This window comes from Lineus longissimus, chromosome 14, assembly GCF_910592395.1.
Source record: "Lineus longissimus chromosome 14, tnLinLong1.2, whole genome shotgun sequence".
Taxonomy (NCBI): Eukaryota; Metazoa; Nemertea; class Pilidiophora; order Heteronemertea; family Lineidae; genus Lineus; species Lineus longissimus.
Window position 1 is genome coordinate 615,555 of NC_088321.1, and position 25,979 is coordinate 641,533.

The 25,979-nt window shown below is 43.5% G+C and overlaps 2 protein-coding genes across 3 annotated transcripts; one reads left to right on the forward strand and one right to left on the reverse strand.

The window, feature by feature from the left end:
- Positions 1–4,539, forward strand: LOC135499076 (uncharacterized). Its single transcript, XM_064789715.1, has 4 exons — positions 1–153; positions 376–671; positions 1,089–3,296; positions 3,611–4,539. Exons 2-4 carry the CDS (start codon positions 383–385, stop codon positions 3,694–3,696), a joined length of 2,583 nt encoding a protein of 860 aa, XP_064645785.1. The 5' UTR covers positions 1–153; positions 376–382; the 3' UTR covers positions 3,697–4,539.
- Positions 3,917–25,254, reverse strand: LOC135499075 (selenocysteine insertion sequence-binding protein 2-like). 2 transcript variants are annotated; one of them, XM_064789713.1, is made up of 15 exons: positions 25,135–25,254; positions 21,918–22,069; positions 21,206–21,578; positions 20,640–20,790; positions 19,534–20,408; positions 17,690–17,831; positions 17,016–17,227; positions 16,308–16,587; positions 15,514–15,711; positions 15,072–15,167; positions 12,641–12,839; positions 11,614–11,834; positions 10,842–10,996; positions 10,291–10,444; positions 3,917–9,924 (listed from the first exon to the last, which is right to left on the reverse strand). In XM_064789713.1, exons 1-15 carry the CDS (start codon positions 25,162–25,164, stop codon positions 9,155–9,157), a joined length of 4,008 nt encoding a protein of 1,335 aa, XP_064645783.1. In that variant the 5' UTR covers positions 25,165–25,254; the 3' UTR covers positions 3,917–9,154. The 2 variants fall into 2 exon arrangements, with proteins under 2 accessions (XP_064645783.1, XP_064645784.1); XM_064789714.1 differs by lacking the exons at positions 15,072–15,167; positions 15,514–15,711.
- Positions 25,255–25,979: the final 725 nt, after the last annotated feature.

Here is a 25,979-nt window from a genome sequence, read left to right on the forward strand (position 1 = left end):
TCATTTCACTCAAGTTTAGAGGATTTGAGCAAAATTTGTTTGAGAGCTGTCTAGTGAAGATGTGCATTGCATCGATTATGCAACAACGTTGCCAGTGACGTCAACATTTACGGAACAGCTGATATCTTCAGATGAGATTGGTACCTCTGAGTGGTAAGTTAAAGGGGTAGGCCGTTTGTGTTTAATGTATTTAATGGTGGCACGGGAAATTAGAAAGGCAATATCATTTTGAGGGCCGTTAAGGCCTGCATTTCTTATTTTTATCCGATTGTACACCTCCAACACTGTAATGGGAGGGCCTTGTTTCTATTGTGTTGCAAAGGTAAACCAATACCTTTCCCCGTGTCAATGACTTCATTAGGATCTATATTTCAGGTTTTAAATGACCAACCGAAGTCCTCTCGGTAGTCCACGACTGACAGGCCGATTATGGCGTCAGCAGAGTGTGCCAAAAAGACAGGCCGTCTTTGTCCCTTGTCCGGTGGCGCCACCTTTACACAAGCCAGTCAACGATGATGTTACGGACAACAATGTGATTAACGACGACGCGAATAGTCTAAATGTCCCAAACAATGGATATCCAGGACGGTTGCAAAGTGGCCTCGCAACTGATTATCCTGAGCCGTTCACATCACCAGTACATCTGTCTGAGATTATACGCCAAAGTAGTGGTAAGTTGGTTTAATAACCCTAGATTCTGATATCGTCAAATTGTTTTAAATTTTGTAATTTGGTCAAATGATGAAAGATTACCCCCTGTGCGTCATGGGAAATCATCTCGGCTTCAAATGAAATTCTATTGAAAGTATTTCAAGCATTGAATAGGCTGAAGATCCAAAAGTCATATTTTGTAAGCTTAGGAGGATATAGTAGACAGGGCAGCTTTAAATCTTCTCTCTTAAAGCTGAACTTCATAAATTATACCCCCATTGAAACTATCAATGCTAAATTGTATATATTGTATCCAGAGATACAAGAAAAATAGGTTTTCCAGTGTCACAGGACCACATAACAGATATCATAGGTCCATCATTTAAAGCTGAACTGTATATTTTATTCTCCATCATGATATAGTTTCTCTTTTTCAGAAGAACAAGACATTGAAGATGAAGGACTCCTACCTCCGCAGCCTCTACTTGAAATGACAACCCCTTCCACGCCATCTCCACCTCCTCGAGTCAGTGGCCCATCTGGGGCCTCAACACCTCCATCACCATCTACACCAAAAACACCAACAACACCAACCTCGTCCCCAAAGTCAAAACATTGGAAAATCCTTCCAAAGGATCTGGCCAAGAAATCAAACATTTTTCGTTTCCCGCCCGAGAAAAAGACATCAGCCGTTTCAAAGATCAGAACCGAGGAAGCGAGTTTATCCCCTCCGGTCCCCTGGACTCCCCCTCCTGGGCCCCAGATGTTGCAAAAGCAGACGTCAGAAGTGAAGACAGAAAGTCCACGTCCATCGCCGCGTCCGCTAACAGCACCACCACCCCCGCCATCTTTGAGGCCCAAGAAGGGAGCGACTATCAACCAAGAAGATGTTACAGCTGAGCTTCCAGAATTCCCATCGACGCCCCCGTCGCGAACCCCATCCATTGACGTGACGTCAGAGTTCCCGCCTCCACCGCCTGGAGTTGGCGCAGACGATGAACCTGCGTCACCATCTTACATCATCCCGAGAAAACCACCGAGGCCGAATTCGGGATTCTTGGCGAAAATAAAAAAATTCAACGAGGCGAAGAAACCGTCTGAGATCGCAGCAGAAGAACGTAAACAAAGAAATAAATCAGATTGCAAAATCGATGAGAAGTTGATGAAATCTGGTGACGGCGGACACAAAAATGATGACGAGCGTATATCTGTGGCATTGCACAATAGTCTGGAAGACCTGCTGTCTCATATCAATGAGGCGTTACCAGGAATTGACGAACATCCAACGGGGACGCCCCCAGAGACCAAGACGCCAGCGAACAGTTTGGAATCGAGCCAAGAATTCCTGGACCATGTCGGTTTGTTTCTGGCGACGCCTGGACGAGACATGACAGCGATAACCGAGGAGGATATGGCGACGAAATTTGACGACGCAAACGCCGAAATATCTGCTGCGTCTTCCGATGCGAACACGTTTGCAAAACAAGACGCAGATGAAGGCAAAAATGATGTCAACAAACTTGATGAGGTATTCGCCAAACTTGATGATGTGAATGCACAATTTGATGAGGTTGTACACGAAAAACCAGTTCTCGATGAGGACTTTGCTGCTTTTCTCGGTCTGGATGACTTAGACGACTGTCTCAATCAAATCAACGAGGCAATCGCCACGCCAAACTGCAACCAAGCGACAGCATCAAATCAGGCGTCTGAAGCTAGTCTACGAACCAAACCGACAGGTGGCGCTGGATCAGGTGACTCTGACGATAGTGAAGATTACGATTACCCAATCGGAAATAAAGCGACATTTTCTGGGCCGCTACCTCCAGGGAGTAACAGCAGGTCAGAAGACCCAAAGAGCCAGCAGGCGACTCTGTCGGAACATACGTCTGATGCCTGTCTACCAACTCTAACAACAGGTGGCGTTGACTCTGATGATTCCGATGACAGTAAGGACTATGAGTTCCCTGTAGGGAACCAGTGGACTTTTTCTGGAGCGCTACCTTCAGGGAGTTTCAGCGAAACACCAGATGATCCTTATTACGAGAACAGCGCGTTTCTCCGCACTTTGCGAGACAGCAACACGGGAAGAACCGAAACACCCGATCCTCCACAGTACCAAGAAAGTGACGACGTTGATTACCTGCCGATGGATCAGAATCTTGATCCATCTCCAGATGATTACGAGATGAATTGTCCGGATGAGGACCAGGTTGGTCTGTACGACATCCCACAGCCGGTCCAGCAATCGCTAATCTCCGGCGTACCAGAACTGGAAGCAGAAGTGGAATATGAGGTTCTGGATGTTACAGACGACATCACAAACGCCAAGAAGAAGAAGGAGAAGAAGAAGAAGCAGACGTCTTTAACGTCTGCTTCCAGAACGCACGAGCAGACGAAAACATCTTCGCCGAAGTTTTCAAAGGATCGTCCGCCACCTCCGAATGATGTGCCGCCGAAACCTCAGGTCAAGAAAACAGGGAAAAAGAAGACTTGGAGTTGGAGGAAGAAATCGGAGAAACCGGAGAAGGTGGCAAACCGGCCTCCGCTGCCACCCAAGGATCCGGATATGCTCCAGGGGCCGCGGCCGGTACTGGAGGTGGAGGAGGAACAATACTGTTGTGTTGATGACATCATTTCAAGAGGTAGGGTTGAGAATTGTGAGAGATCAGAGAGGTTTAGCAAAGGCACACGACTTCAAGGTGGTACTCAGACAACACGAAGTTGTGTGTACCCGCAAGAGATGCTTTTGTCGCATGTTGTAGCAATTATAATCACAGGTTGCTGCTTGTTTGTCTGGAGCTCAAAGAACCACGTGGGGAGGGGCCGACTAGAAGTAACCCAAATACCTGGAACTCATCCAGTTGGGAAAATTGTGTGTTGCTAAACCTAATTCATCCCCAGACTTCATTCACTGGGATCAAAAAACCCTTACACACGTTAACTCTTTACATTCCAGCACAACCAGAAACAGGCGTGATCGGCGACGACGATTGGAACAGCGATGACGACGAAATATTTGACGATTTTGAAGATTGGGACTAAAGTGTGTTACGCACCCAGTCGAGAGTCTTCACAGACATCATTCTCTGCAGGTGGCAGCGCAGTCCACAGAGGCCTGTACGAAGATGGTAGTTGATGGTGCTTACCTTCAACTTAAGGTGGCGCTAACAATTCTGAGCTTGGCACGAAAATCCTCCATCGGATTCCACAACTTACAATTGGGACGGATAATCATTCTAAAAATAACAAAAGGAGATTAATCTAATGCAATTTCTTCGTTTATTGTGTACAATCTTCTAGACATAAACTCTGCCTGACATGCAAAGCCAGCGAGGTTACTTCCACATTCGACCAACAGGTGGCAGCTCTACACAATTAAGGTTTTCAACAGCCAATGTGAAACTACAGTCATAACAGAACAATGCCTCAGATACAGTAGAACCTCCCTATTAAGGACACCATCGGGACCGACAACTGCTGTCCTTTATAGAGAGGTGTCCTGATTAGAGAGGTCAAACTGAAAGGAAACAACCAATTAGGGACCAAAATTAGTGTCCTTAATAGAGAGGTTGTACTTAATAGAGAGGTGTCTGCTAAGGGAGGTTTCACTGTAGTTGTGACATACATGTACATGTACAGTTTGTGAAGTGCATAATTATTACAGACTGCCATTCCGTAGGCCACCAAATCCTCGTGCATGATTTATTTTTCGCAAATTTTGCAAATGATCTGCATTGTAGCATCGTGAAACTAAAAATTGCAAAAGACGTTTTTTTGATTGGAAAACTAGAAGAGATTACATTATGTTTTAATCAACCCAGATTAAACTTTGAAATTTTTGGTGTGAATTGCCAAAATAAATCCACGCAAATACTTGGTGTTTTACAGTATTGTCACATGATTGTACTGGTGTCAGATCCACTTACTAGTTCCAGAAACTAGCAATAGGGGGAGAGGGCAACCAATTTGATTGCAGCAATCACCATGTGAAACTCAAATATTCGCTTATTAAGTGAATGGCTGCTTCAGAGAAAATAGCGGGTAGATGGCGGGCAATACCAATTGCTTGTTTGTGATGCGCTTTTTAATAACAATTGGTTCGGGTCGAATCTAGAGCGACTTTTCACAAACGTCGCCTTGAGAAGGTTTTTAAGCCAATAAGAATCCACTGACAACAACCGACATATCTTGCAACACGGACCATGATTTCCACAAGAAGCAGTCTATATATCACAAATCAAGACAATTTTCCATATAAAATCCTACAATGCCCTATATTTATCAAAAGGCAAATTGTCTGCATGATTTCGTAACACCCTGTGCAACCAAGTTTGATTGACATATATTCTATTTACCTTTGTGATGAGTGTCTGAGAAACACAATCTACCTACACTAAGGAATGAAAATCAAAGACAGAACAGCCTACCCAGGGCCAAATACAACTTTCAACATGTGTTTTGGCTGTCCCGCTGACTGAACACCCTCCCTTGTTTCGAGCTTGCGTCAGAAATTGCTGACAAAGCACAAGGTTACCCTGGTCAAAAATGGACTTGTCCCGATACTAAATAAATCCAATGCACTGAAAAGTCCATTTTTGACCTAAGGGGTGAAAGGGTTGATAGATAACCCCACAATTTGGTCAAAATTGAAGTCTCAACATTTGAGGGTATGACTTCCTTGTTTCTGTGCCATGGCATACACGACTATTTTCGCAACCAAAATGGCCGACAAAAAGGGCTTTTTAGAATACTTCCGCAAAAGTCACATGATAAGACCTTGATGACAACTTGGCTGCGTGAAATAAATAAACAATAAATATTGGAAAATGAACAAGGCATCACAAAATTCTAAATCCGAGATGCACAGATATTAAAGTCCAGGCAGGTCACATCAAGTTATGTCACATCCAGTAACGGTAGTATGGAAAATAACTCGAATATCATTTCATTCCTTCTTTTCTCATTAGTATATTAATTCATTCATAAATAATGGATAATTATGCTAAGCACAGTTCATGTTGTTTTTACTGTCCGACTGCAATTTTCAATGTAGGTTGCGTTGTTTTACAATAGAAATTGATACCTCACTGTCGAAAAAGCTCCCCTTACCAAACACTGCCCAGATGGAGCTGTCCTTTTGTCCCAAACAGCCTTAGCAAGACCCTTGGTTTAGGTCGACATTTCAGCTCCATCCTCGCATGTTTTTTGAGACAACCCGTACTCTGAAACTCAGGACTGAAGTATAAACAGCTACAACCTGCAAGCTTCACAATAAATCGCAAAATTTTTACACCCTTTTCTAAAAATTTGTAACAAACCTCAAGATTTTATAATTTTTATTTGGCAAAGTACATGACTTCTTTCAGTTTTTCCAATCAAAAAAAAATTTGGCAATTTTTATTTGCGCACATCGCAATTATTCATGAAATCAGCGAAAAAACAACGCCCGTCAAATTGGGCGATTGAAAGTCGCAATCTGCAGACATTTATGGCCTGAAATTTATTCCGTACCACGAAGTATGCATATTAACTGTTTCTGTTTTCATAAGCAGCGTTTCCAATTCATCCTCATCACAAATTATCAACACGTAGGGTTGTACATCATACACAAAACTTAATAGTACAGGAAAAACGTAATAACTATATTTAGACACTTTATAGCATTTGACTGAAAATGAGTCTTTGGACAACCTTGGCCAAATACTGTGGCATTTTGCACATTTTTTTGATAAAGTTGTATATTTTGACTATAATATCACACACGTGTCCACTAAACATAGATTTTATATTAAATTTGAAGCATGTGCCCAGGCTGTCAAATTTTCATAGCTACATGTAATTTGAATTGCCTTTTATAAAATTTATCCAGAAGCTCCACGCTGGGGAATTGGCAACACGCTCTCCGAGTGGTGCCCACATCTACGAGGTAAGGGTAACCACCTCTTCGAGTGAATCCAGCTACAAATTGAAGTCTAACTTTGAACTGGACCCTTACAGTTTGGCCTGGCTTTGCCAGGACACCAAAGGAGTTACGGGTTGGCTTCCATATGAGGCTTGATTCACTCGGAGAGTAGATAAGACTCAGAGAGGTGGCAGCCCTCGGAGCGGTGGCTGCCGATTCTCCAGGGTGAGTTATAGACATAGAAAGCAGCGTCAATTGAGGTAAAGCCAACAGCAAAGGATGATTAATCATCTACTCGAAAATGCTACTCCAGTTTTTTTCCGTGTTGGTTTGAAAATGATCCCAGTTGATCAGACGTAATATGTTGAAAAGAAACGACAAAAATTCCTAAATCTACAAACACAACAAACCAAGTAACCTAAAAATAATTTATAGAAAGATGACAACTGTGAGGGGGGGGGAATTGACCTACTAGATCAGGAGGAACCCAAGTAGGCCTACTTGTTTGTGGTCTGACAATGATCCACAACCAATCCACTGTGACGTTGATGCTAACATCATATACCCCCAGCCCCTCCACTCCCACAATTTGGGGGTAAATGTATGTGCGTTGACCCCCCGCCCGCGGAAAACATATTTTATCAAGTTGAGGTTATTTGTGAAATCTGTAGACGTATAACACCCTATAAAACAGACGATTTACAAATTGCCTCGCCACTGTGACCGAGATGACAGGGCCTAGTGACACTTGAGTCGAGTGATATGAACATTGAGTATTGGCTGTTTAAGACTTACAGGGTGTCACAAAAAATCCCACAAACGATCACAACATGGCAAGGATAACTTTAGAATCAAACCCATGCCCTCTCGATCATGTGTCTGTCAGCATACTACTATAACTCGTGTCATCTGTCTGGACCCAGTTGCTTAATGGGTGTTCGAGATAAACACGAGCCCATATCTCCTTCAGTGAAATACATTTCAATAGTAGCGTCAGGACTTCATGTCAACGGTACTGCAAACACCATTCAAGCAAACCAGCACTGCAAGATATTTTTTGCCACACCCTGTACTGTATAAGTGCACAATTAACATATTTTTTTTGGGACATTCTGTAAAATAAAATCACGAAAACCTACAACAGACTACTGAAAGATATAGCTATAAGAACTAGACCAGCATCCAAGTGGCAACTGTTGAGAAGGTGGCACATATGTCCGTCTGTAAATTCATTCCCATGCTATCAAGGCAGCGTTATTCCTGGCATTTGATTTGAACCTACCATCATTTTATTGTCGTTAGATACCTTTTTTAGTTTTCAAAGCAATGAATTATTATTCGGATGTGTGTCACTTTCTCAACAATTACCCCCCTTTTGATAAAATAGGACCTCCCATCACAGTGCTAAACTGATCAATTGATTGGTCCATTTTCTTATTCAAGGGTTGGAAGGCTGGGATAAATAAACTAGGAAGTCTAGGATGAATAAGAGGGTTTTTTCCCCCGATTGGATGGACACCTTCACGGAGACAGGAAAAATTGCTGGAATTATTATCAAGCAAGCCGCCATGACGGTTTGAATCATAGACACTCGCCAGAAGACCGTTTAGAGTTTTTGAGCACCAAACTAAAATATGAACAGCTCAAGTCTAGTTGAGAGTGACTGAATAAATAAAACACACAAATCAATATTATCTACTAAGACAAGGGGAGAAGAACAACTGATTGAACGGCATTAAACCACTTGATGAGTATACACAACTATACCAAAGAGGCTGTTCGATTTATCAAACCTCTTCCCCAGATCAACAACAGGGAACGTGACCAAATGATGGAACAGCTTCTCATCATTGGTGCACATGTGACTAAGCACAGCAACGGCTGTTCCAACAACAAAACTCCCTCCTACGTATCAATATTATCTTCTATCACAATGTTTGTCCAGTGGACGGTACCAATTTTAGCGACGAAAACTATTTTTGCTGTTTGGCAATTTGAGAATCAGAAAGCAGTCTTTTTGGTGAACTCAATAACTCCAGTTCCAGGCGAACATTGGCGTCTTCTCACAAGACAATCGGACCCATGCAGTATTCATAATTCAAAACAAGCGCAGCAATGTAAAACTGAACATTTATCTACATTGAAAATTAAATAATCGTGATAAAAATAGTGATAAGAATTTCTATGGGAATCTGGGCAGACTTGCCAAATTCATTGTCACTGAGAGAAAGACCAGACAGTTGTTTTATCGCTAAATTGGAGCACTTCAGAGGCTGTTCCATCAAGCAAAATCCCTCCCTCATAATGCATTTTAGTTCTCTTCACCAAAAACACCACTTCAGATCTGTCTAGTCCAAATTACAAGCTTAAACCAAGGGTAGGAGAACAATAGGTGGAACAGCCTGATTACGTATTGAAGTACAGCATCGTGTGATCAAACCGCTGTTCCAACACATACAAGCCTTCCCTCTCATTTATCCATCTCTGTTTTCCAAGCGAATACACAGGAATGAAAACAATCAATGGAACAGCCTCCTCAGTATTTGAAGTACATCCTCAAATGTACCATTGGCTCTCCTAACAATCACAACCCCTCCCTCAAGAATCCACATCAGTCCCCTCCCCCACTGTCAACTCACTGTCACTCTCTGATATTTTCAGATCTTGAATGCACGTTTTCGCCTCCTCAACCCACGACTCAATACGTTCCTTATCCAGTGATTTGATTCGTTGGGTCAGGCTCAGTGGGGTCAGTTCGGGGTCGGAATGATGGTCAACGGGTGTGGTGCTCCCCTTTATCGGGGTCGTGGCCCCGAGAGTTTTTGATGAATGTGTCGACAAGACTTCCGAATGCTGCGAGAGCATCTCAGTGTTATTGTCCAATCCGCATAAATTATGAATGGAGTCAATATGCGGTAACTCCTCGACCGTGTCGTTATCATTGTCATCAAACTCCTCAGTGGCGCCACCAGTGTCCTCTTTAAAACAACTCAAACTCCCCGATTTCACTTTCAGGGTGTCCTGCTTAACATCGCCACTTTCGCCATCTAACTTCCCAGAATTCACCAAATCAATCTTCGAGTCGATTTTCGAATTCAGCGGGTCGTCTTTATCCAGAATGATATTCATGTGTTTCAACATGGCGTCGTTCAATTCCTCCGTGTCTGCTTCATTCCCTTCGTCGATCGATTCAGCGATCGAAACCTTCCCGAGACTCGAGTTACGTGAATGTGTCAGGTACTGACGGCGATCTTTCGGCGCAAGCAAACTCGGGCTCTTGTCGTCCACTTTCCTGACATCATAGTCGTTGTCGTTTTCAGATATCGGCTCCGACAGTAAGGAACTCGCGAACGATATGCCGCTGCAGCCTGAAAAGGTAGAAAGAGCGCGATTGTAATTTTGACACGAGACTTCAATTGTTTGAATCCTGGGAACCAGGTCACCTATCGTAAATGACTCCACAGAGAGTTGAGACAGTGATCTTTCCATTCCAGGAATCAAATTAAGCATTTACAGTAGAATAAGGACACCCTTTGGGCCTGAGGAGTGCTGTCCTTAATAGGGTGGTGTCCTGATTAGGGAGGTCAAATTGAATGGAAACAACCAATCTGGGACTAAAACTAATGTTCATAGTAGAGAGGTTGTCCTTGATAGAGAGGTGTCCGCTAAAGGAAGGTTCTACCGTAGTGAGAGAAAAGTTCTGAAATGCTTCCAGAATGTGACCGTTTGCTTACCTGAGGGGGTACGAGAGTGACCCATGTGGGCGTAAACAGGTTGATTACAGAGGTTCTTCAAGTGATGTACCTCCTCAGCCTCCATCTCTTTGACCATCTTCGCGTACTGCTGACGCGCATCTTTTGTCAGTTCCATGAGCTTGTGGAAGTTTTCCTGGGGAAAAAGTTATTTTCATTTTGAATTCATTTCCATTTTCACTTGCGTCAGAAATTCATAAGTGAGCTTCCCTAACTCGTTTAGCTGTCATGCTACAGAAGTGATGTGTCTTTTGGTAACAACTCAGTCACATCAATTTTGGCAAAAAAACCAGCACTGCAGTGCCAACATCTTTGGGACATGACTGTACAGATGGCTGCAAATAGCCTGGGTGCTGCCTATCTCCGAATTTTGCAGTTTGGCGCAGACCAGCCCCAACAGAGGGCGACTGTGGGCAAACACAAATGACACATTCCGCCCTGGTCAAGTTCACCTCCAAGATGATGACTGTATCCGACATTTAACGCCTCTAACTGATTTCAAGATGGCGTCCGATAGACAGACGAGAACTTACCTCCGAACCTTCGTAATTGAAAACTCCAGCGACGCTGACAGGCACGAGCTTGGCGCACGCCCGCCCCAAGGCCCGACGGCCGAGGGCAAAGACAAATGGCACCTCCTGTTCAGTACACATGTGGATGATGTTGTTTAGGGCATCGTCAAGGCCTCCTGTAAATGGAGGAAAGATATTTTTAAGGCAAGATTCAGAACAACAAAACCCAAAATTACATTGATCAGGAACAAATGGTACCATGAGAAAGTGCTCATCGAGAGCTTTCCAATGAATGGTCATGTCAATAGGTTTCCAAATGGTACCATCAGAAAGTGCTCATCGAGAGCTTTCCAATGAATGGTCATGTCAATAGGTTTCCAAATGGTACCATGAGAAAGTGCTCGTCCAGAGCTTTCCAATGAGGGGTCACGTCAATAGGTTTACAAATGGTACCAGGAGAAAGTGCTCATCAAGAGCTTTCCAATGAGGGGTCATGTCAATAGGTTTACAAATGGTACCATCAGAAAGTGCTCATCGAGAGCTTTCTAACGAATGGTCATGTCAATAGGTTGGAGAATTATGACGCAGTGGAACACTTCAACACCCAAGTGGAAGGCACCAGAAGTTGCCTCGAATCGTCAGAGAGAAACTTCCCTTCAGGGCTCGGAGATTAGTCGAGAGCTTGTCAACGCACATCCCAATTCAAATACATATCACTACAGTTTCTAGTACAGTCCGATATCTGCATGATCAGCCCCAAAGACACATGCGTTCAAACCCACACATTGCATACCTTTCGCTTTAACTCGCTCCATGTTCGGCGAAATAATCACAAATTTGATTTTCTTCAACTTGAGATGTTTGGCGACTTCACGAAGACCGAGAACGATACGGCGTTTCGACTTGGCTTTGACGGGATCTTTGTGGTAGAGACGGTCTTGGAATCGAACGAGGTCTTGTAGCAGGAGGGTACAGCAGTCATCAATGTCCTTGTCTATCACCTGGTTACAGTACCTAAAGAATGAAATATTTGTCATTAGTTTATAGACAACTTTGGATCTTCTGACTCGGCTGGAGCTGGCCTCGTTTGTTTTCTGAGCATGGCAATCTATCAACCTGGTTCAGACTCGACTCCATCATCAGAGAAAGTGGCACTCCCCTCATCAGAGAATGTGGCACTCCCCTCATCAGAGAATGTGGCACTCCCCTCATCAGAGAATGTGGCACTCCCCTCATCAGAGAATGTGGCACTCCCCTCATCAGAGAATGTGGCACTCCCCTCATCAGAGAATGTGGCACTCCCCTCATCAGAGAATGTGGCACTCCCCTCATCAGAGAATGTGGCACTCCCCTCATCAGAGAATGTGGCACTCCCATCATCAGAGAATGAGGCACTCCCATCATCAGAGAATGTGGCACTCCCATCATCAGAGCATATGACACTCCACTTATCAGAGAAAGTGGCACTCCAATCATCAGAGAACGTGGCACTCCCCTCATCAGAGAATGTGGCACTCCCATCAGCAGAGAATGAGGCACTCCCATCATCAGAGAATGAGGCACTCCCATCATCAGAGAATGCTGCACTCCCATCATCAGAGAATGAGGCACTCCCATCATCAGAGAATGTGGCACTCCCATCATCAGAGAATGTGGCACTCCCATCATCAGAGAATGATATACCAGACACAGCTCTTTTGTGTGAACTTCACACCGACAACCTTTCCTAAAAAGCCCAAGTACGTTTCAAAATCATCTCAAAGGTCCAAACATGACATTTTCAGATGCAGCACCACCTTGTGGCAGCATTGAGAACTTACTCTCTAAATCGTCGACTGTGGAGTTTCAATGCCGCCGATGACTTGGTTAGATTCAGGCCTCCAGCAATCGGAGAGTTCACCCCTGAACTCAGTGGCGATCCGGGCGACAGTGGGCTCATGCTGATCGGCGAATTTTGTGAAATTGGAGACATGTCATTACTGGCTGGCGTGAACATATCAGATGTCTTCGAACTCATACCTGAAGATGTATAAACAGATGTTTATTTTTCATCGCAACTTAACAATGTTCACCCGAAGCGCTGGCTTCAAATTTAACCTGACCTGAACAGCGCAGGTGTCCTGATAAGAGAGGTCAAATTGAATGGAAACAACGAATTCGGGGCCAAAACTAGTGAGGGTGTCCTTGATAGAGAGGTGTCGACTTAGGGAGGTTTTATAGTAGTATCAAAGATATCAATCAAACACCCGAAATGATGTCACAATCTGATTCACTTCAAGAGCAACCAACTGTGACAGTATTTTCAACGCGAGTGATCTGGGTCGCACTTCATCAACCACAAACAGTACCTTTTGTGCATTATATCAATTCAATACTCTATAACCATATTTGAAAAAAGGCCAAACCAATTTGATACCTTGGATAACTGCCTATTCCACCAAATTTGGAAATTTTCTTTCTTCTTTATACAGTGGAACCTCCCTTAGCGGACACCTCTCTAGTAAGGTCACCCTCTCCATTTAGGGCAGTTTGTCAAATTGAGCACTCCGGCGGATTTTTCTCCCTGAACAAGGAAGGGCCTCCGCACCAGCTCACCAAATAGTTCCTTTGTTGTGTTGTGGTGTCCACGAAGATTTTGCCCCAGAAGACAGACAGAACAAGTGTCTGGCCCATCTGTGCATGACCAAGTAATGTTCACGATCTGGGCTGTAGGAAAGGTATCGTATTGTGGAACCTCCTCATCGGACACCTCTCTAATAAGGACCCTCCCTATGATGGACACTAGTTTTGGTCCAAACATGATTGTTTCCATTCAATTAGACCTCTCTGATGACAACACCTAGCGATAAAATGGGTATGGCGTTCGCATTTTAATGTTGATCAGGAGATCAACTGAGTTGGCTTCATAAACAGAATGTGCGGCGATCAGGTCAACACTGATGCAAAATCAGATCTGCAGGTACAGGGAGATGAATACCACCTATAATACACTGCTGGTAAAGTGCTTTCCAACAGAGCAGAATATGGTAGGGAGGGGGGACCTGACAAGAATGGTCATAAAAGCTAAATTAAGGTACTGATTGAATGTTCGACAAAACATTACGATAAAAGCAGAGATTGAGTCATGACAAATTAGGCCAACGTGCCTTTCGATATATTTGGGCCAGATATCTTTGGGCTGGCAGCCAGGAACCCAACAAGACATGATCGCCTGAGATTTTCAGTACAAGTGAACTTGTTTACATCTGTTTTCATGATACTAGTGCACTCCTGCGTAATGCCGACAGTCAATATGTCACCCAGACGTTAAACAAGTCATTGTGAACATTTTGAATTAAAGGGGTACGCTGTTTGTAATTAATGGTGGCCCAGGAAAATGGTATGTAGTTATGCTGGAGGGCAGTTACTATGGATACGAATTGGCTGAAACTCAGTACTTGTATATATGTCTACACAACGAGAATGCAAACATTTATATTTAGTATGTATTTGTAGAATTTGACATTTTCAAATTCATTGAGAATTTTTAACGAAAGGCGTAGGCTCAATTGGGAAGGTTTGGTGGGACCGAGAGTGACCACCTGCAAAAGAGCTTTTTTATTCTGGCAGCTAAGCAACTATAGACTAAAGGCTGACAATGATGGCATATACATAAGTTATGCTTGGTACAGTGTTAATACCTACAAAAGCAAGTAAGAGTTAATTTGTGGGAGGAAAAAGGCTGAAATTGAATTAGAATGCTATAAGTTATTAGAAATAAGTCATGAGTTGCTATTGCTGAAAAGCATTAGATATCTGTGCACCCACCCCTCCCTTTTGTGATGTCTTGGGTACTTGCATGATACCGACAGCCAAATTGACAACTCAGCAGGTGGGTCAACCTACTAAGTTACTGCTGCGAACCTAAAGCGTGCTGCAGACTAGTGACTTTTATCAGGGGAATGTGCAATATTGATCACATGTGACAAAAATCGCCAGTCGACTTGGGTAATTACAGGCACCTGTAGTCAAGGCTGTGATGTACTATAGCTATCAAAGTGATTTCATTTCATCGCATTTCACTGTAGACAAGTAATCTTTGTATTGCTAACTGCAGACAAGCAATACTGCAGTGATAAACACTGCATGTCTTTGCGATAAAGATACGTAGCCCATGGCCGGCTCAATTCTGTTATCTGGGTATCGAACCAGCTTTACGCCCATATAAGGTGCTATTCTGGCCCTAAGGGCCTAATTTTCGAATGGACTCACCGTAGGCTAAACCAGTGTCCTGCGATAGATCACCGTTACTGCCCGGCCCATTGCAGGAGACCCAGAAACCAGTAAGATACGGGTTAACAGGTGCGGCTGTTTGATAAAATAATCACATTTTATTTCAACATTTACAGACGTTTTCATCTCTTGATCACAAAGATAATTTTTATAAAAAGTTTTAAGGGGAAAATCAACTCCGTGAAAATCAAGCAAAAACAGACCAAAATTATCTTAAAATTCTTTTTCAAACATTTTATGCCACGTTTCAAAAATTCTGAGAAATTTTTTTCTTGTAAAAATCTTGTCCACTCGCACAAAAATGCCCCTAGAACGCCTATTCCTGGTCCGATTCTGAAAATTCAAAGATCCACAGTGCAGCGAGACGTCTGACATCCCTGAACATGAAACAGCGCCATCTTTCATCCAACCTAAAACTCACCGTCCTCGAAGTTGTTCTGCGGATCGCCGAGTTTTAAATAGCCGTAACACGGATAGACGAGGATGTCAGAGTCGACGCCCTTGAGAATACCAGCACGTCGTCTCTCCGTCAGAATCATCTTCTTCATTGAGCTAAGGGACTTTTTGCTATTCCGGTAAGACATGTCCTTGATGTCTTCCTCTACGGCGCCATCTTTCACTTGATAAATACCAAATAGATTTTAGGACAGTTCATTTTGACTGGTCCATACAGGACTGGGGGATTTGGAAAGAATTTGAGGGTAAATTAGATAAGCACTCATACCCGGATGGAGGAAAGCAGTCACATTTTGACAACTGGAAGAAAATCTGGAGAACTCTTGCATTATCATGGATGTAAATAAAAACATAAGTAAAAGTTGTGACATTCTCGCATAAACCCACAACAATGACAAATCAAGCAAGACCACACTGGCATAGAAACAGAAAACAGAACCAACTCACACTCGCTTTTCCAAAACTCGCTTTGTCACCAATGCTGGCCTAAACTTATTCAGTTAAGTCCATTAGACTAAACATCTAGTTAAGTTAATGCAAGCGTTAATAGTGACAAAACTTGTTTGCATAACTGTGCCCAGGTTACCTTCCTTTAAGCCCTTCGTTCCTCTGAGAGCACAGGCCGCCAAACCTGGCCCCCAAGGAGAGCACAGGCTCCAAACCTGGCCCCCAAGGACTTTCAAAACCCAACTGAAATACAGACAGAAACGACATCGTAATCTAACCTTTTGCAATGGGAAATAATACTCAAATACTAACCTTCCTGTGAGAAATCCTCCCCCATCGGTATCCCGGTATAATCTGGGTTGACCATCTCCGGATCCTCGAACAATCGTGCCTTCTTCTTCTCCTCACGTTCCTTCAGGATCACCTTCTTCAGAGTACTCGGCTTCTTCAGCTTGGGATTTTCCCGTTCTTTCCCGCGTTTCATCTGCGGGGCCGCTCCATCAAGGACGTTCAGGATTGTTTCGTATTCTGTCTTCTTAACTTCTGGGACTTTTTCCTTTTTGGCTGGTTCGGGTTTTTTCGTTTTGGTGTTCTGAAGATGAGAGGAGATTTTAGTGATAACGTGGCACACACGCACCTCTTGTATTGTACCCCTTGTTGACATGACTCACTTGCAAAGACAATCTAGCAAGGCACTGTCGCTGGAGGGAGGAAGTGAGGAAGACCAAGCAAAACGTGGATGGATAACATCAAAGAGTGGAACGACCTCACAACACCTCAACTTATCCGGTAGGAGAAAACAGATCTACTTGGGCATTCATCACAGCTGCGAGCTGCCATATGGGTCCTAGGAGTAGTTAGATGGCATGGCCCCAGTGTGGGATGTCAAGCAACGTTGTCTTACTGTTTTCCTCAATGCAAAGTTAGACAAATCTGGCACCAAGGACACTGCATCAGTGAGGCTTCATTTTCGAACCGGTGGTCTGTAACCAAGACACTGATGGTAGGTACCAAACTCACCTCCAGAGCACTTATCATCTCTGCAATATTCAACGCAATGGGCTGTTTTGATTTCTTCCCCGTGTTTTGTGGAGGTGTGGCCTTCGTTGCCTTGGGGCCGATCTCCTTCAAGAATTGTTGTTCTAACGATATCTCCATCAGTTCTCGCTCCGCGGCGATGTTGGCCATTTCCCGCCTCTTGCGACGTTTGCGTGCGATTTTGTTTTCTTTGGCTGTAATTGAGCAAAGGTATTTGATGAATTGTTCCAGTCGCATGTCCTCGTCGTCCCCAAAGAGCGGCAAGGGTCGCTATACCGTGCAACAATTAATGCAACATTGAGTGATAAAAAGACTCGCCCGCAGGTAAAATTGGAAATTGTGGATTTGACATTGATCTCGGGCTGCCTGACGTCTGCATCACAAAACTTTTGAGAAAAATTTGAAGAAATGTTGTTGGGAGGGTCAATATGGTGAACTATTCTTCAAATATTTTCCCAATCATGGCTCAGTTTTGGAGAAAAAGTGAGTACTGGCCTATCGTCTGCCTGACTGAGAAAAATTTGAAGAAATCTTGTTCGGACAGTCGAAATGATTAACTTTTCTTCAAATACTTTTGCAATCGTGACTTAGCTTAGGAGAAAATGAGTGAAACGGACGTCGTCTGCTACGAAATGTAGGATTGAACCCTCGCTCACCTGAGGCTGATTTATCCCCTTCTCCACTATCGTCGCTGCCCTGATCATCGGCCGACTTGGCATTCTCCGCGTACTGAGCTGTCCGCCAGGCGGCCTTCTCCTCATCGTTCATCTGCCATGCTTTCTGGACCACTGGCGACACCTATAATGGACAGAGCAAGTTATGTAATCGTCGTCGTCGTCCTCATAATCATCATCATAATCATCGTCATCATCGTCTACGGCAATATAACGTACAGATCTAATCTTCATCATCATCATCATCTTCTTCATCATTCCAGTATATCCCTATTAAGGATGTTACTTGAGATTGTAACGTAAGAGTATTTTTTAGCCCTGTATCTTTTTTTCTTTTTTAAGGGGGGTCAGGGGGTCAGGGGGTGAGTTTTTTGCTTAGAACAATGAAGAAACCTGACTGATAACATGTCATGCGGTCATGTAAGGCTGTAGGCCTCTCTCCATTCACTCTGTAGACGTTATTTCGCCAGTTGAAGAGTGTCCAGGTACAAAACGCCTATATTATTATGTTTAATATGCCTATGTGAAACAGACCCACTATAACTGGCTATAGCACCTACAAAGTATATATCCCAGCCAAGCAGGCTGATGAGTTATCGTCAAGCCATGCATGACTATTGACCTGTCAATCAATGCCATCAATGTGTCCCACTTCAATACCTCATCACAATACAGCCCACTTAAGCACGAATGTGATAAGTCACATTTAAATCACAATGCGTGCAGCACGTACAGTCCTAATACATGTTATATCAAACATAGCAACCAAACTTCAACAATGGACTCACACGTTTTTCTCAGAATTACTAAAGGTCACCTTCAGGATTGATACACGGTCATGATTGTAAAGGTCGATATTCGAATGGAAACGACCGACATAACACCGAAATCAATGTCCATGTCTGAGGGGCCTCATAGCTAATAGTAATAATAACTGATGGCAAATAGCAATAGGGCCGGGTAGATCCCGAGGTGAACCCAGGATTGTATTTCGGGATGAACCAGCTCGGCTTTAAACTGGGAACTGAAATTCGTGGTTCTTCACAGTCCTTTGAATCTATTGTCTATGTCGGAGCAAGCAAATTACCCCACCCCAAAGACCGAGTCACTAGTCACAAATCCTCACTTTTGGCATGTAAAAAAGGCCCATCCCACCAGTCTTGGAGGAGAATTACTCCCTGGAGGATTACCTCCAAGTGTAGAGCGAACGCTGAAGACGAAGAAATGTCCTTCTCTCAATATGACGGGGGGGGGGGGGGGGTTTGTTATGTTTGGACCAGACTCAAGGTACAAAGACTCAGGTACAAAGCCCCCTCAACATGACAAGTAGAAAATAAGGGTTTCCCAAAAACACATCTTAAAGATCATCGGATCGCTGAACAAAAGTCTTCTGCTGGAGTAAATCCCATCGTCCAATTCAAAAGAATGAGATATCATTGACCTGAATGACCTCTCTGTGTCTGGGCACGACTTGATGTGGACGACCATGTGGGGCGTTCATAGAAAGCTTGATACTACCCTGGCCTTGAATATTATTCATTATCATGTGTTATATAGCCGGGGCTTCTGAATAACCCTCACAAAATTAATAGGATTTTCAAGTGTCCCACATCATTTGAGAGGGCCCCTCATGATATTTTAAATGAGAATTCTAATTCATCAACGGTCCTTTCTTCATTTTGAAGGCCAAGAAGATATGTTTTGGGGGGTGAATGAAGGCCCTGTATCAGGCAACTGTTGATTCAATACACAATCAGCAGAGCACACACACAGGATAACACGCCACTTTTCACTGCTACACCCTTTAGAAGAAAGCTCCTACTCACATAAGGCCATCTCGTCGTTTGCAGTATATCACTGTAGGTCAGCGCTCGTATTGGCTCCGTACCCGCGGCCGGTCCCAATCCCGGGAACTCGTTCTCATCCTCAAAATGCAATGGCGCCGTTTCTGTCGTCAGCGCGTCAAACGACGCACGCGGATTCGCCGAGTGAAACTCCGATTCCGGTTGATCCTGTTTTGTTGATTTCGAAATGTCCGGATTTTGCGTATTAGTATCCTCCGTATTTTCATCGTCTTCGAGTCCGTTTTTCTTTTTGCGTTTCCGGTTTCGTTTTCGTTTCCGCTTCTTCTTTGTGAGATCATTGTCGTTTTCCGCACCAACCTGCGTCACGTTATTATTCGCACTTGAATTAGTACCCACTTTCACCACAGGTGGAGCTTTGATGGCGCTCGCGTACGACATTTTCCCATACGCACTAGCATCCCCCGCAGATAGGGCAGAATTATAGTTTGATATACCCGCACTAGATGGCACTATAGTTACCGGATTCACATATTGTACATTATTCCCACCAGGTGGCCCACCAGCGGGTATTTCCAACAACAAACTCGTCTGATTTTTGAAAATTTTATCCTTGGTGGCCGGCGATATTGAAAACGCACCCTGTTGGGTAGAGTCTGAACTAGGTGATGGCACAATGCTTAAAAGAGAGTTAACAGGGTGAGTACCGGATGATGTCAGATTCCGCCGGTGAAGCGGAGAGCTATATCCGGAATCCGAATCGACCTCCTCTTCCGAATCGGTCGAAGTGTTCGTCGGGATATTAGACGCTTTCCGTCGCGCTCTCTGCTTTGTTTTTATTTGAAATAATGAGTTTGGCCGCTCTGCTAACGTCAGATTGGCGATCTCATCGTTGAAGTCTGAAATATAACAACTGACGATGAAGAAAAGAAACATAAAAAGATGATTGATATGAATCACACGCTACTTTTCATTATTACAGATTTGCTTAACCAGTTGGTAGAAACGTTGTGTACTTTTTCAGATGTATCTCTAATCAGGAACCTCTTTATTAAGGACAGCACTTGTCAGTCCCGAGGGTGTCTTTATTAGAGAGGTTCTACTGTAGGCTGGAAGGAAATGTCCAGTACCTGTCTGTATGGCAATATCCAGCAAAATGATGATCCTTTTTCGCTGTTTCTTCTTGTTATTACCGCCGCCCGGCCCGCTAACCTCATTCTGAATTCCAACGCTCACCTTCCCTGGATTGTCTGCTGATTTGTTGTTGTTGTTTTTATTCCGCTGAAAAGACGAGATTGAGATAACGTCAAATAAAGTCAGCGAAAGGAGATGTAACATGATCTTTTAAAGTAAGAAGTCAGGTAGTTGATATCACTTATCAGACTATAAATGGAAAACTTTCACATTAACTGATCTAGCTCACTTTTCATAATCTTATGAAACTTGTACATAAATGGAGAACAGGCCAAATGCAATCTAAAAATAGCTTGGAATTTCATTAGAGAAACTAGTCGCCAACATGATTGGTGAATGTGGACACAAGGTCAGAGTAACAAGAGGGATTAACTCCACATGAGATTCTTATAAAACTGAGGAGTGATGGCCATGAATGGAACAGCCAGACACTACACACACACTACACCTCCCTGTACACACATGCTGTTACAACCAAAGAACTCCTTCCCACTGTACTCACCCTTCCACCCCTACTTCCTCGACTATTTGACCGTGAGCCCCCGCCCCTATTCGAGTTCCACTGTCCCCGCTTCTGAGGTTCTGAACTCTGATTCAAAGCCGCCAAAAACGCCTGCCCACCGTCGAAAACTCCTTGGGCGTTCGTGAACGGCGTCGGTTGACCTATTTGCGGAGGAGCCAAATTCATGTTCATCGGGTACGGTGGTTCCAGGACTGGCTGATAGGGGGCAGCAGGTGCTATCACAGGCGATATGCTGAACTGTGGTTGGAAGTTTCCGTAGGGTGACGCGTAGCTGGTGTAATGCCCCGCTGGGGCCCCTCGCATGTGGCCTCGTCCCCGGCCCCTGCCGCTCTGAGGTTGCTGGTTTGGCCATCTGTGAAAAAGACAAGAAACAAATAATTGGTTCGGAGTGTGACGTTCTAAAATATAACACCAAACTGAAATACACACCACCTTAGAAGCGTGTGCCACATTGAAGGGAGGGGTCAGATTTAAGGGGGTTCTCTCTCAACCTTTTTGTTTTTGGCCCTTTTTGGCATCTCAGGTCTGAGTGTCTTGTTCAAGGACACAAAGACTCAACAGAAAAGACCGCCTGGGAGTTGAACCCACAACTTTCCGAGCTCAGCCAATGAGCTAAATGCAAAAGGGTTGCAATCTGCCTAAACTATAAATCCGATATCCCAGTTCCTGGATATCGTTATAAATCACTTACTGAGCGGCATTCTGTGCGTATGGGTCCGTCTGAACAAAAGGGTAGCAATTGGTCATGTACTCGGGGATATCACTACACGCTGGTGAGCCATCGTTCATCTCGGGACTGACGGGAATGAAAACCTTCGCTTCAACGGACAGCCGACTTGCGGCCTGAAAGTAAAAAGTTCAAATCACTATTATAGGTCATGGGAAAAGCTTGTCTAGTTTGTCTCCACCGCTGGGATTAACACGCTCGTTATATTAATACATACATCATAGTTCATGAACATGAAATACGTCAACAAGCCTTATTTATCATATTAGCAACAATAAAAACACAGTCAATAATCCATGTGTAAATAGTTGAGGAGAATTGATTGATAAATATATTGATTGGAATGCATTGGGAGCTCTCGACATAATTTGTCAAATATCAGTAAGTTGTTAACCCTTCATGTCACAGGGAGCATTAGTACAAATGAGACTTGAGTTCATTAAAATGTGTCGTTTATGAAATTAGATTAGATTGAAGTTGTTATAAAGTGCTTCCCACTGACCTCTTGTGACCTGACCGTGACTCAACCATGACAAAATGACGAGTGATCGCGATTCTACATTCCAATTCCACAATCAATAAGAAATCGCCAAACGTTTTCTGGTACATACTCATACTGTTAATCAAACAATTTCAAAAAATCGGCCCAACCCAGTACCACAATGAGATGGCAAATGGGTTGTTAACCCAATAAAATTTCAAGTGCGTAACTTCAACTTCAGTTGAACACGTACATTTGGCATTGTCCTCTATACCGGAATTCCGATCAGTGCATGTGACAGATGGTTTGAAATGGCACTCAAATCAGTCGACCGTTTCTGCAACTCCCAGGCGAGACTCGTGGCCATTGTCAAAATGAGGTCAACAACTGTACCTACCTCAAGAGCAACAAGACCATACACTTGTGGCACAGAGAAAAGACAATGCATGTGTAATGATGATGTGTTGTTTGTAAAGTGGAACCTCCCTTAGCAGACACCTCTCTATTAAGGACAACCTCTCTATTAAGGACACTAGTTTTCATTTTGATAGAACTGTAGTATTTGTAATTGTATACCTGTCTACAAAATGGCATGCTGAAATTCATATTCAGTCCAACATAAAAATAACAAAATTCGATTCTTTTGGAAATAAACAATACACGATATAGGCCTTTAGGAAAATCTGTTTCTTTGCACATCATGTTACTTCCGATTGATTCTGTATAGATTAGACGATAAACTGAAACGTTGTGATAAACGGCTGTCTGGTGTGATACAATTCACACCAGATCATGGCAGATGTGCGAAATTACCAGGGTACAAACTAACGTTTTTTGTTGCTTTGTCATCTGTAACTGTTAATCATTACAGCCCTGGACGGCTGCCCCAGAATGTGCAGTTGGCTGCCAAAGAGAAGCCATTCTTTTTTTGTACAAACATTTGAAATTGAACATTTCAATGGTGTGTACGTTTAAAATACCTTCAGAAAACACTAAACACACAGGACACACTCACTCTATGTTACAGCGATAGTCGTTTTGGCCCCAATAAATGGGTCATTTCCAATTTGACTTCTGTAATCAGGACACCTCCCAAAAAGGACAGCATATGCCAGTCCAAAAGGTGTCCTTTAATAGAGAGGTTCTACAGTACAATACGAGGGGGGTCTTGCATTTAGAACACAATAAAAACAGCAAGTATTTTCACCAATGTGAGTCATGATAGATCTTCAATCACCAGATCAAGTCTTAGGTCTTAATACCCACTCAAGCGAATCCAACACTTTTTTAAACTGGCAGATCTAGGTCAAGTTATTATTAATATTATACTTATCATCCAATATACATTCCTAATACGTCACGGGAAGAAATGAAAGGGTTTTTGTCCACCTATTCAGAGCCCCTAATAGTAAAGTTCATAATGATATTGTTTCACATCAGTTCACTGGGCCTGATGTAGGCCTAAATTGCCTACCACACAATGACATAACTGACAGCCTTCTATCAAATCTATACCTCAGCTTAAACTTACAATAAACTTAAAGTTCACTAGGTCTTCATGGAATGGCCTAAATGGACCCCCACAATAACCAGCTGATAACCTGCTATCAAATCTAGAACTTGGCATAGATGAACCAAACCGTATTTGGTCAAATAATAAATATTCACACCGATTTTTTTACAATTTGCAAAACAATTTCAGTTCTGCAGAACTTGCAGGTGTTCATAAGACCTAAAGCGACTGTCGATTTGGAACCGTTGATTTATTGTATTGTATCGTCATCCACTTCGTGACTGTGCTTTAAGCCAGCTTAACTTCAAAGCGCTTAAGTCAATGGCCGACTTCTAGGCCATGAACATGATAAAGGAGATCCTCCATGGCCTGTGGGTTAAGCCGTGCCATATAACTGGGGGTACAGTACATCATCTCCCCCTTCGGACAAAGCTGACTCATCTTCGAGTCACTTAGCGACATCTAGCGTCTCTGTACCCAACTACAATCCAGAGCCCGCATCGTGTGGGAAGGTATGCTTGATACGCGCTGGTCGTCACCTATCCAATTCGTGACCGCACTCGACGTTGCTTAACTTCTAACTGTGGGGCCAACCCCCCAACCACTAGGGCCTACGTCATACATGATATCCTCCATCAGTTGTCGATGGCCAGAGCCAGGGTCGGAGGGCAGCCGCATTTACGCGGAGACTGCAGAATGTCCACGTTGTTGGTGAGGCCTCCAACGGCATACTACAGTCCACCAAAGATATCGATGAGATTATCAAACGCAACGTTTATACAAGGTATATAGCTTACAGACTGACAATGAATTAAAAAATGACTGACATTTAGACTGACTTCACGAGACTTGATGATGGCACACCCTGTCTATCTCCTCCTGCTCAACCAAAAACTGGAAACAGTGGCGTAGATTTGCTTGTCGTGAATATCAACACTTTAATCCTGAGTGATAGCAATACATGAGATTAAAACTGACATTAGTAACCCCCTGGAAAAGCCTAAGGCCACGCCTATGTATGCCTTAGCTGCCAGACTTAAAAATGTACAGGGATGTGCATGCACTTCCCTGTACACTTATTCATATGCATAACAAAATGGCAGCCACAGACAACTCAACACGAAAACACTCCCAAACAATCGCAATTTCTCCACGAGATGAACAACAACACTCAAATTCAAACCTACCCCTGCCTGCTCCGATTGCGTCTCTGTCATATCCGTATTTTTAATCACCAGATTTTTGTAAGAAAGGTGGATTTTTGATAATTTTTCTGACGGCAATTTACCGTCGGTGCCATAGCGAAATGCTATGTTGCTTTTTGGTGTTGAGTGGTCACGTGACGTGTCTATTTATGTCACACGAGTGCAAGTGCGCGCTAAATTTAAACTCGATATCACGGGTTCGAATTGCGTTTTCATGGGTGTTGGTTTACAGCGGTATATTGTGTTGGTCCAGAGCTTTCCGCAGAGTGGAAACACGATGGGGTTGTCGTGAGCAGGCGTGGTATTCGGCTAAACTCGAGACACCAAAACACCAGTCTAGTGAAGGGGTGTTAATAAAGGCTCTTGGAATTTAGGCCCATTCACAGGCATACACAACAAGCCTTTCACAAGATTACAACATTTGTTACTTTCTGTACGCCGTCGACTCCAGATGGACTTGGTCGTCCTGAACAGCGTCAAGTTTCCCTGATTTTCCACGTGTTTCATTCTATTGTTGGATCCAAAGATTGAAGATGGAGACATTGTCACATTCTGACGACCATGCCGATCCATTGTCATTGTGTGCGAGACTTTAGGACTGATGTTCGCAGTCGATAAGTCAGAATGTCTGAAGACAGAGTCAATGTCACAACCAGACAATCGAAGGACGGAGACAAAGTCACAAAAAGACATACCAGTAAGGAGTTATCACAACCACCATAAACACACTGCTCCTGCACAATGCAGCCAACCAGATATTTGAAGTGGACTGGTTATGCCCTTGTCCAGGCATTTTGCATGTAGGTATATAAAACATAACAAAGATA

What these genes read in the sequence shown, in the direction of transcription:
- LOC135499076 (XM_064789715.1), top strand. Translation starts at nt 383, where the DNA reads ATGACCAACCGAAGTCCTCTCGGTAGTCCACGACTGACAGGCCGATTA. An exon ending in GATTATACGCCAAAGTAGTG is followed by an intron (nt 672 to 1,088) that starts GTAAGTTGGTTT and finishes TCTCTTTTTCAG; the next exon opens with AAGAACAAGACATTGAAGAT. An exon ending in TGATGACATCATTTCAAGAG is followed by an intron (nt 3,297 to 3,610) that starts GTAGGGTTGAGA and finishes TTTACATTCCAG; the next exon opens with CACAACCAGAAACAGGCGTG.
- LOC135499075 (XM_064789713.1), bottom strand. Translation starts at nt 25,164, where the DNA reads ATGACAGAGACGCAATCGGAGCAGGCAGGG. An exon ending in GCAGAACAACTTCGAGGACG is followed by an intron (nt 15,168 to 15,513) that starts GTGAGTTTTAGG and finishes TTTATCAAACAG; the next exon opens with CCGCACCTGTTAACCCGTAT. An exon ending in TCAATTACGAAGGTTCGGAG is followed by an intron (nt 10,445 to 10,841) that starts GTAAGTTCTCGT and finishes CTTTTTCCCCAG; the next exon opens with GAAAACTTCCACAAGCTCAT.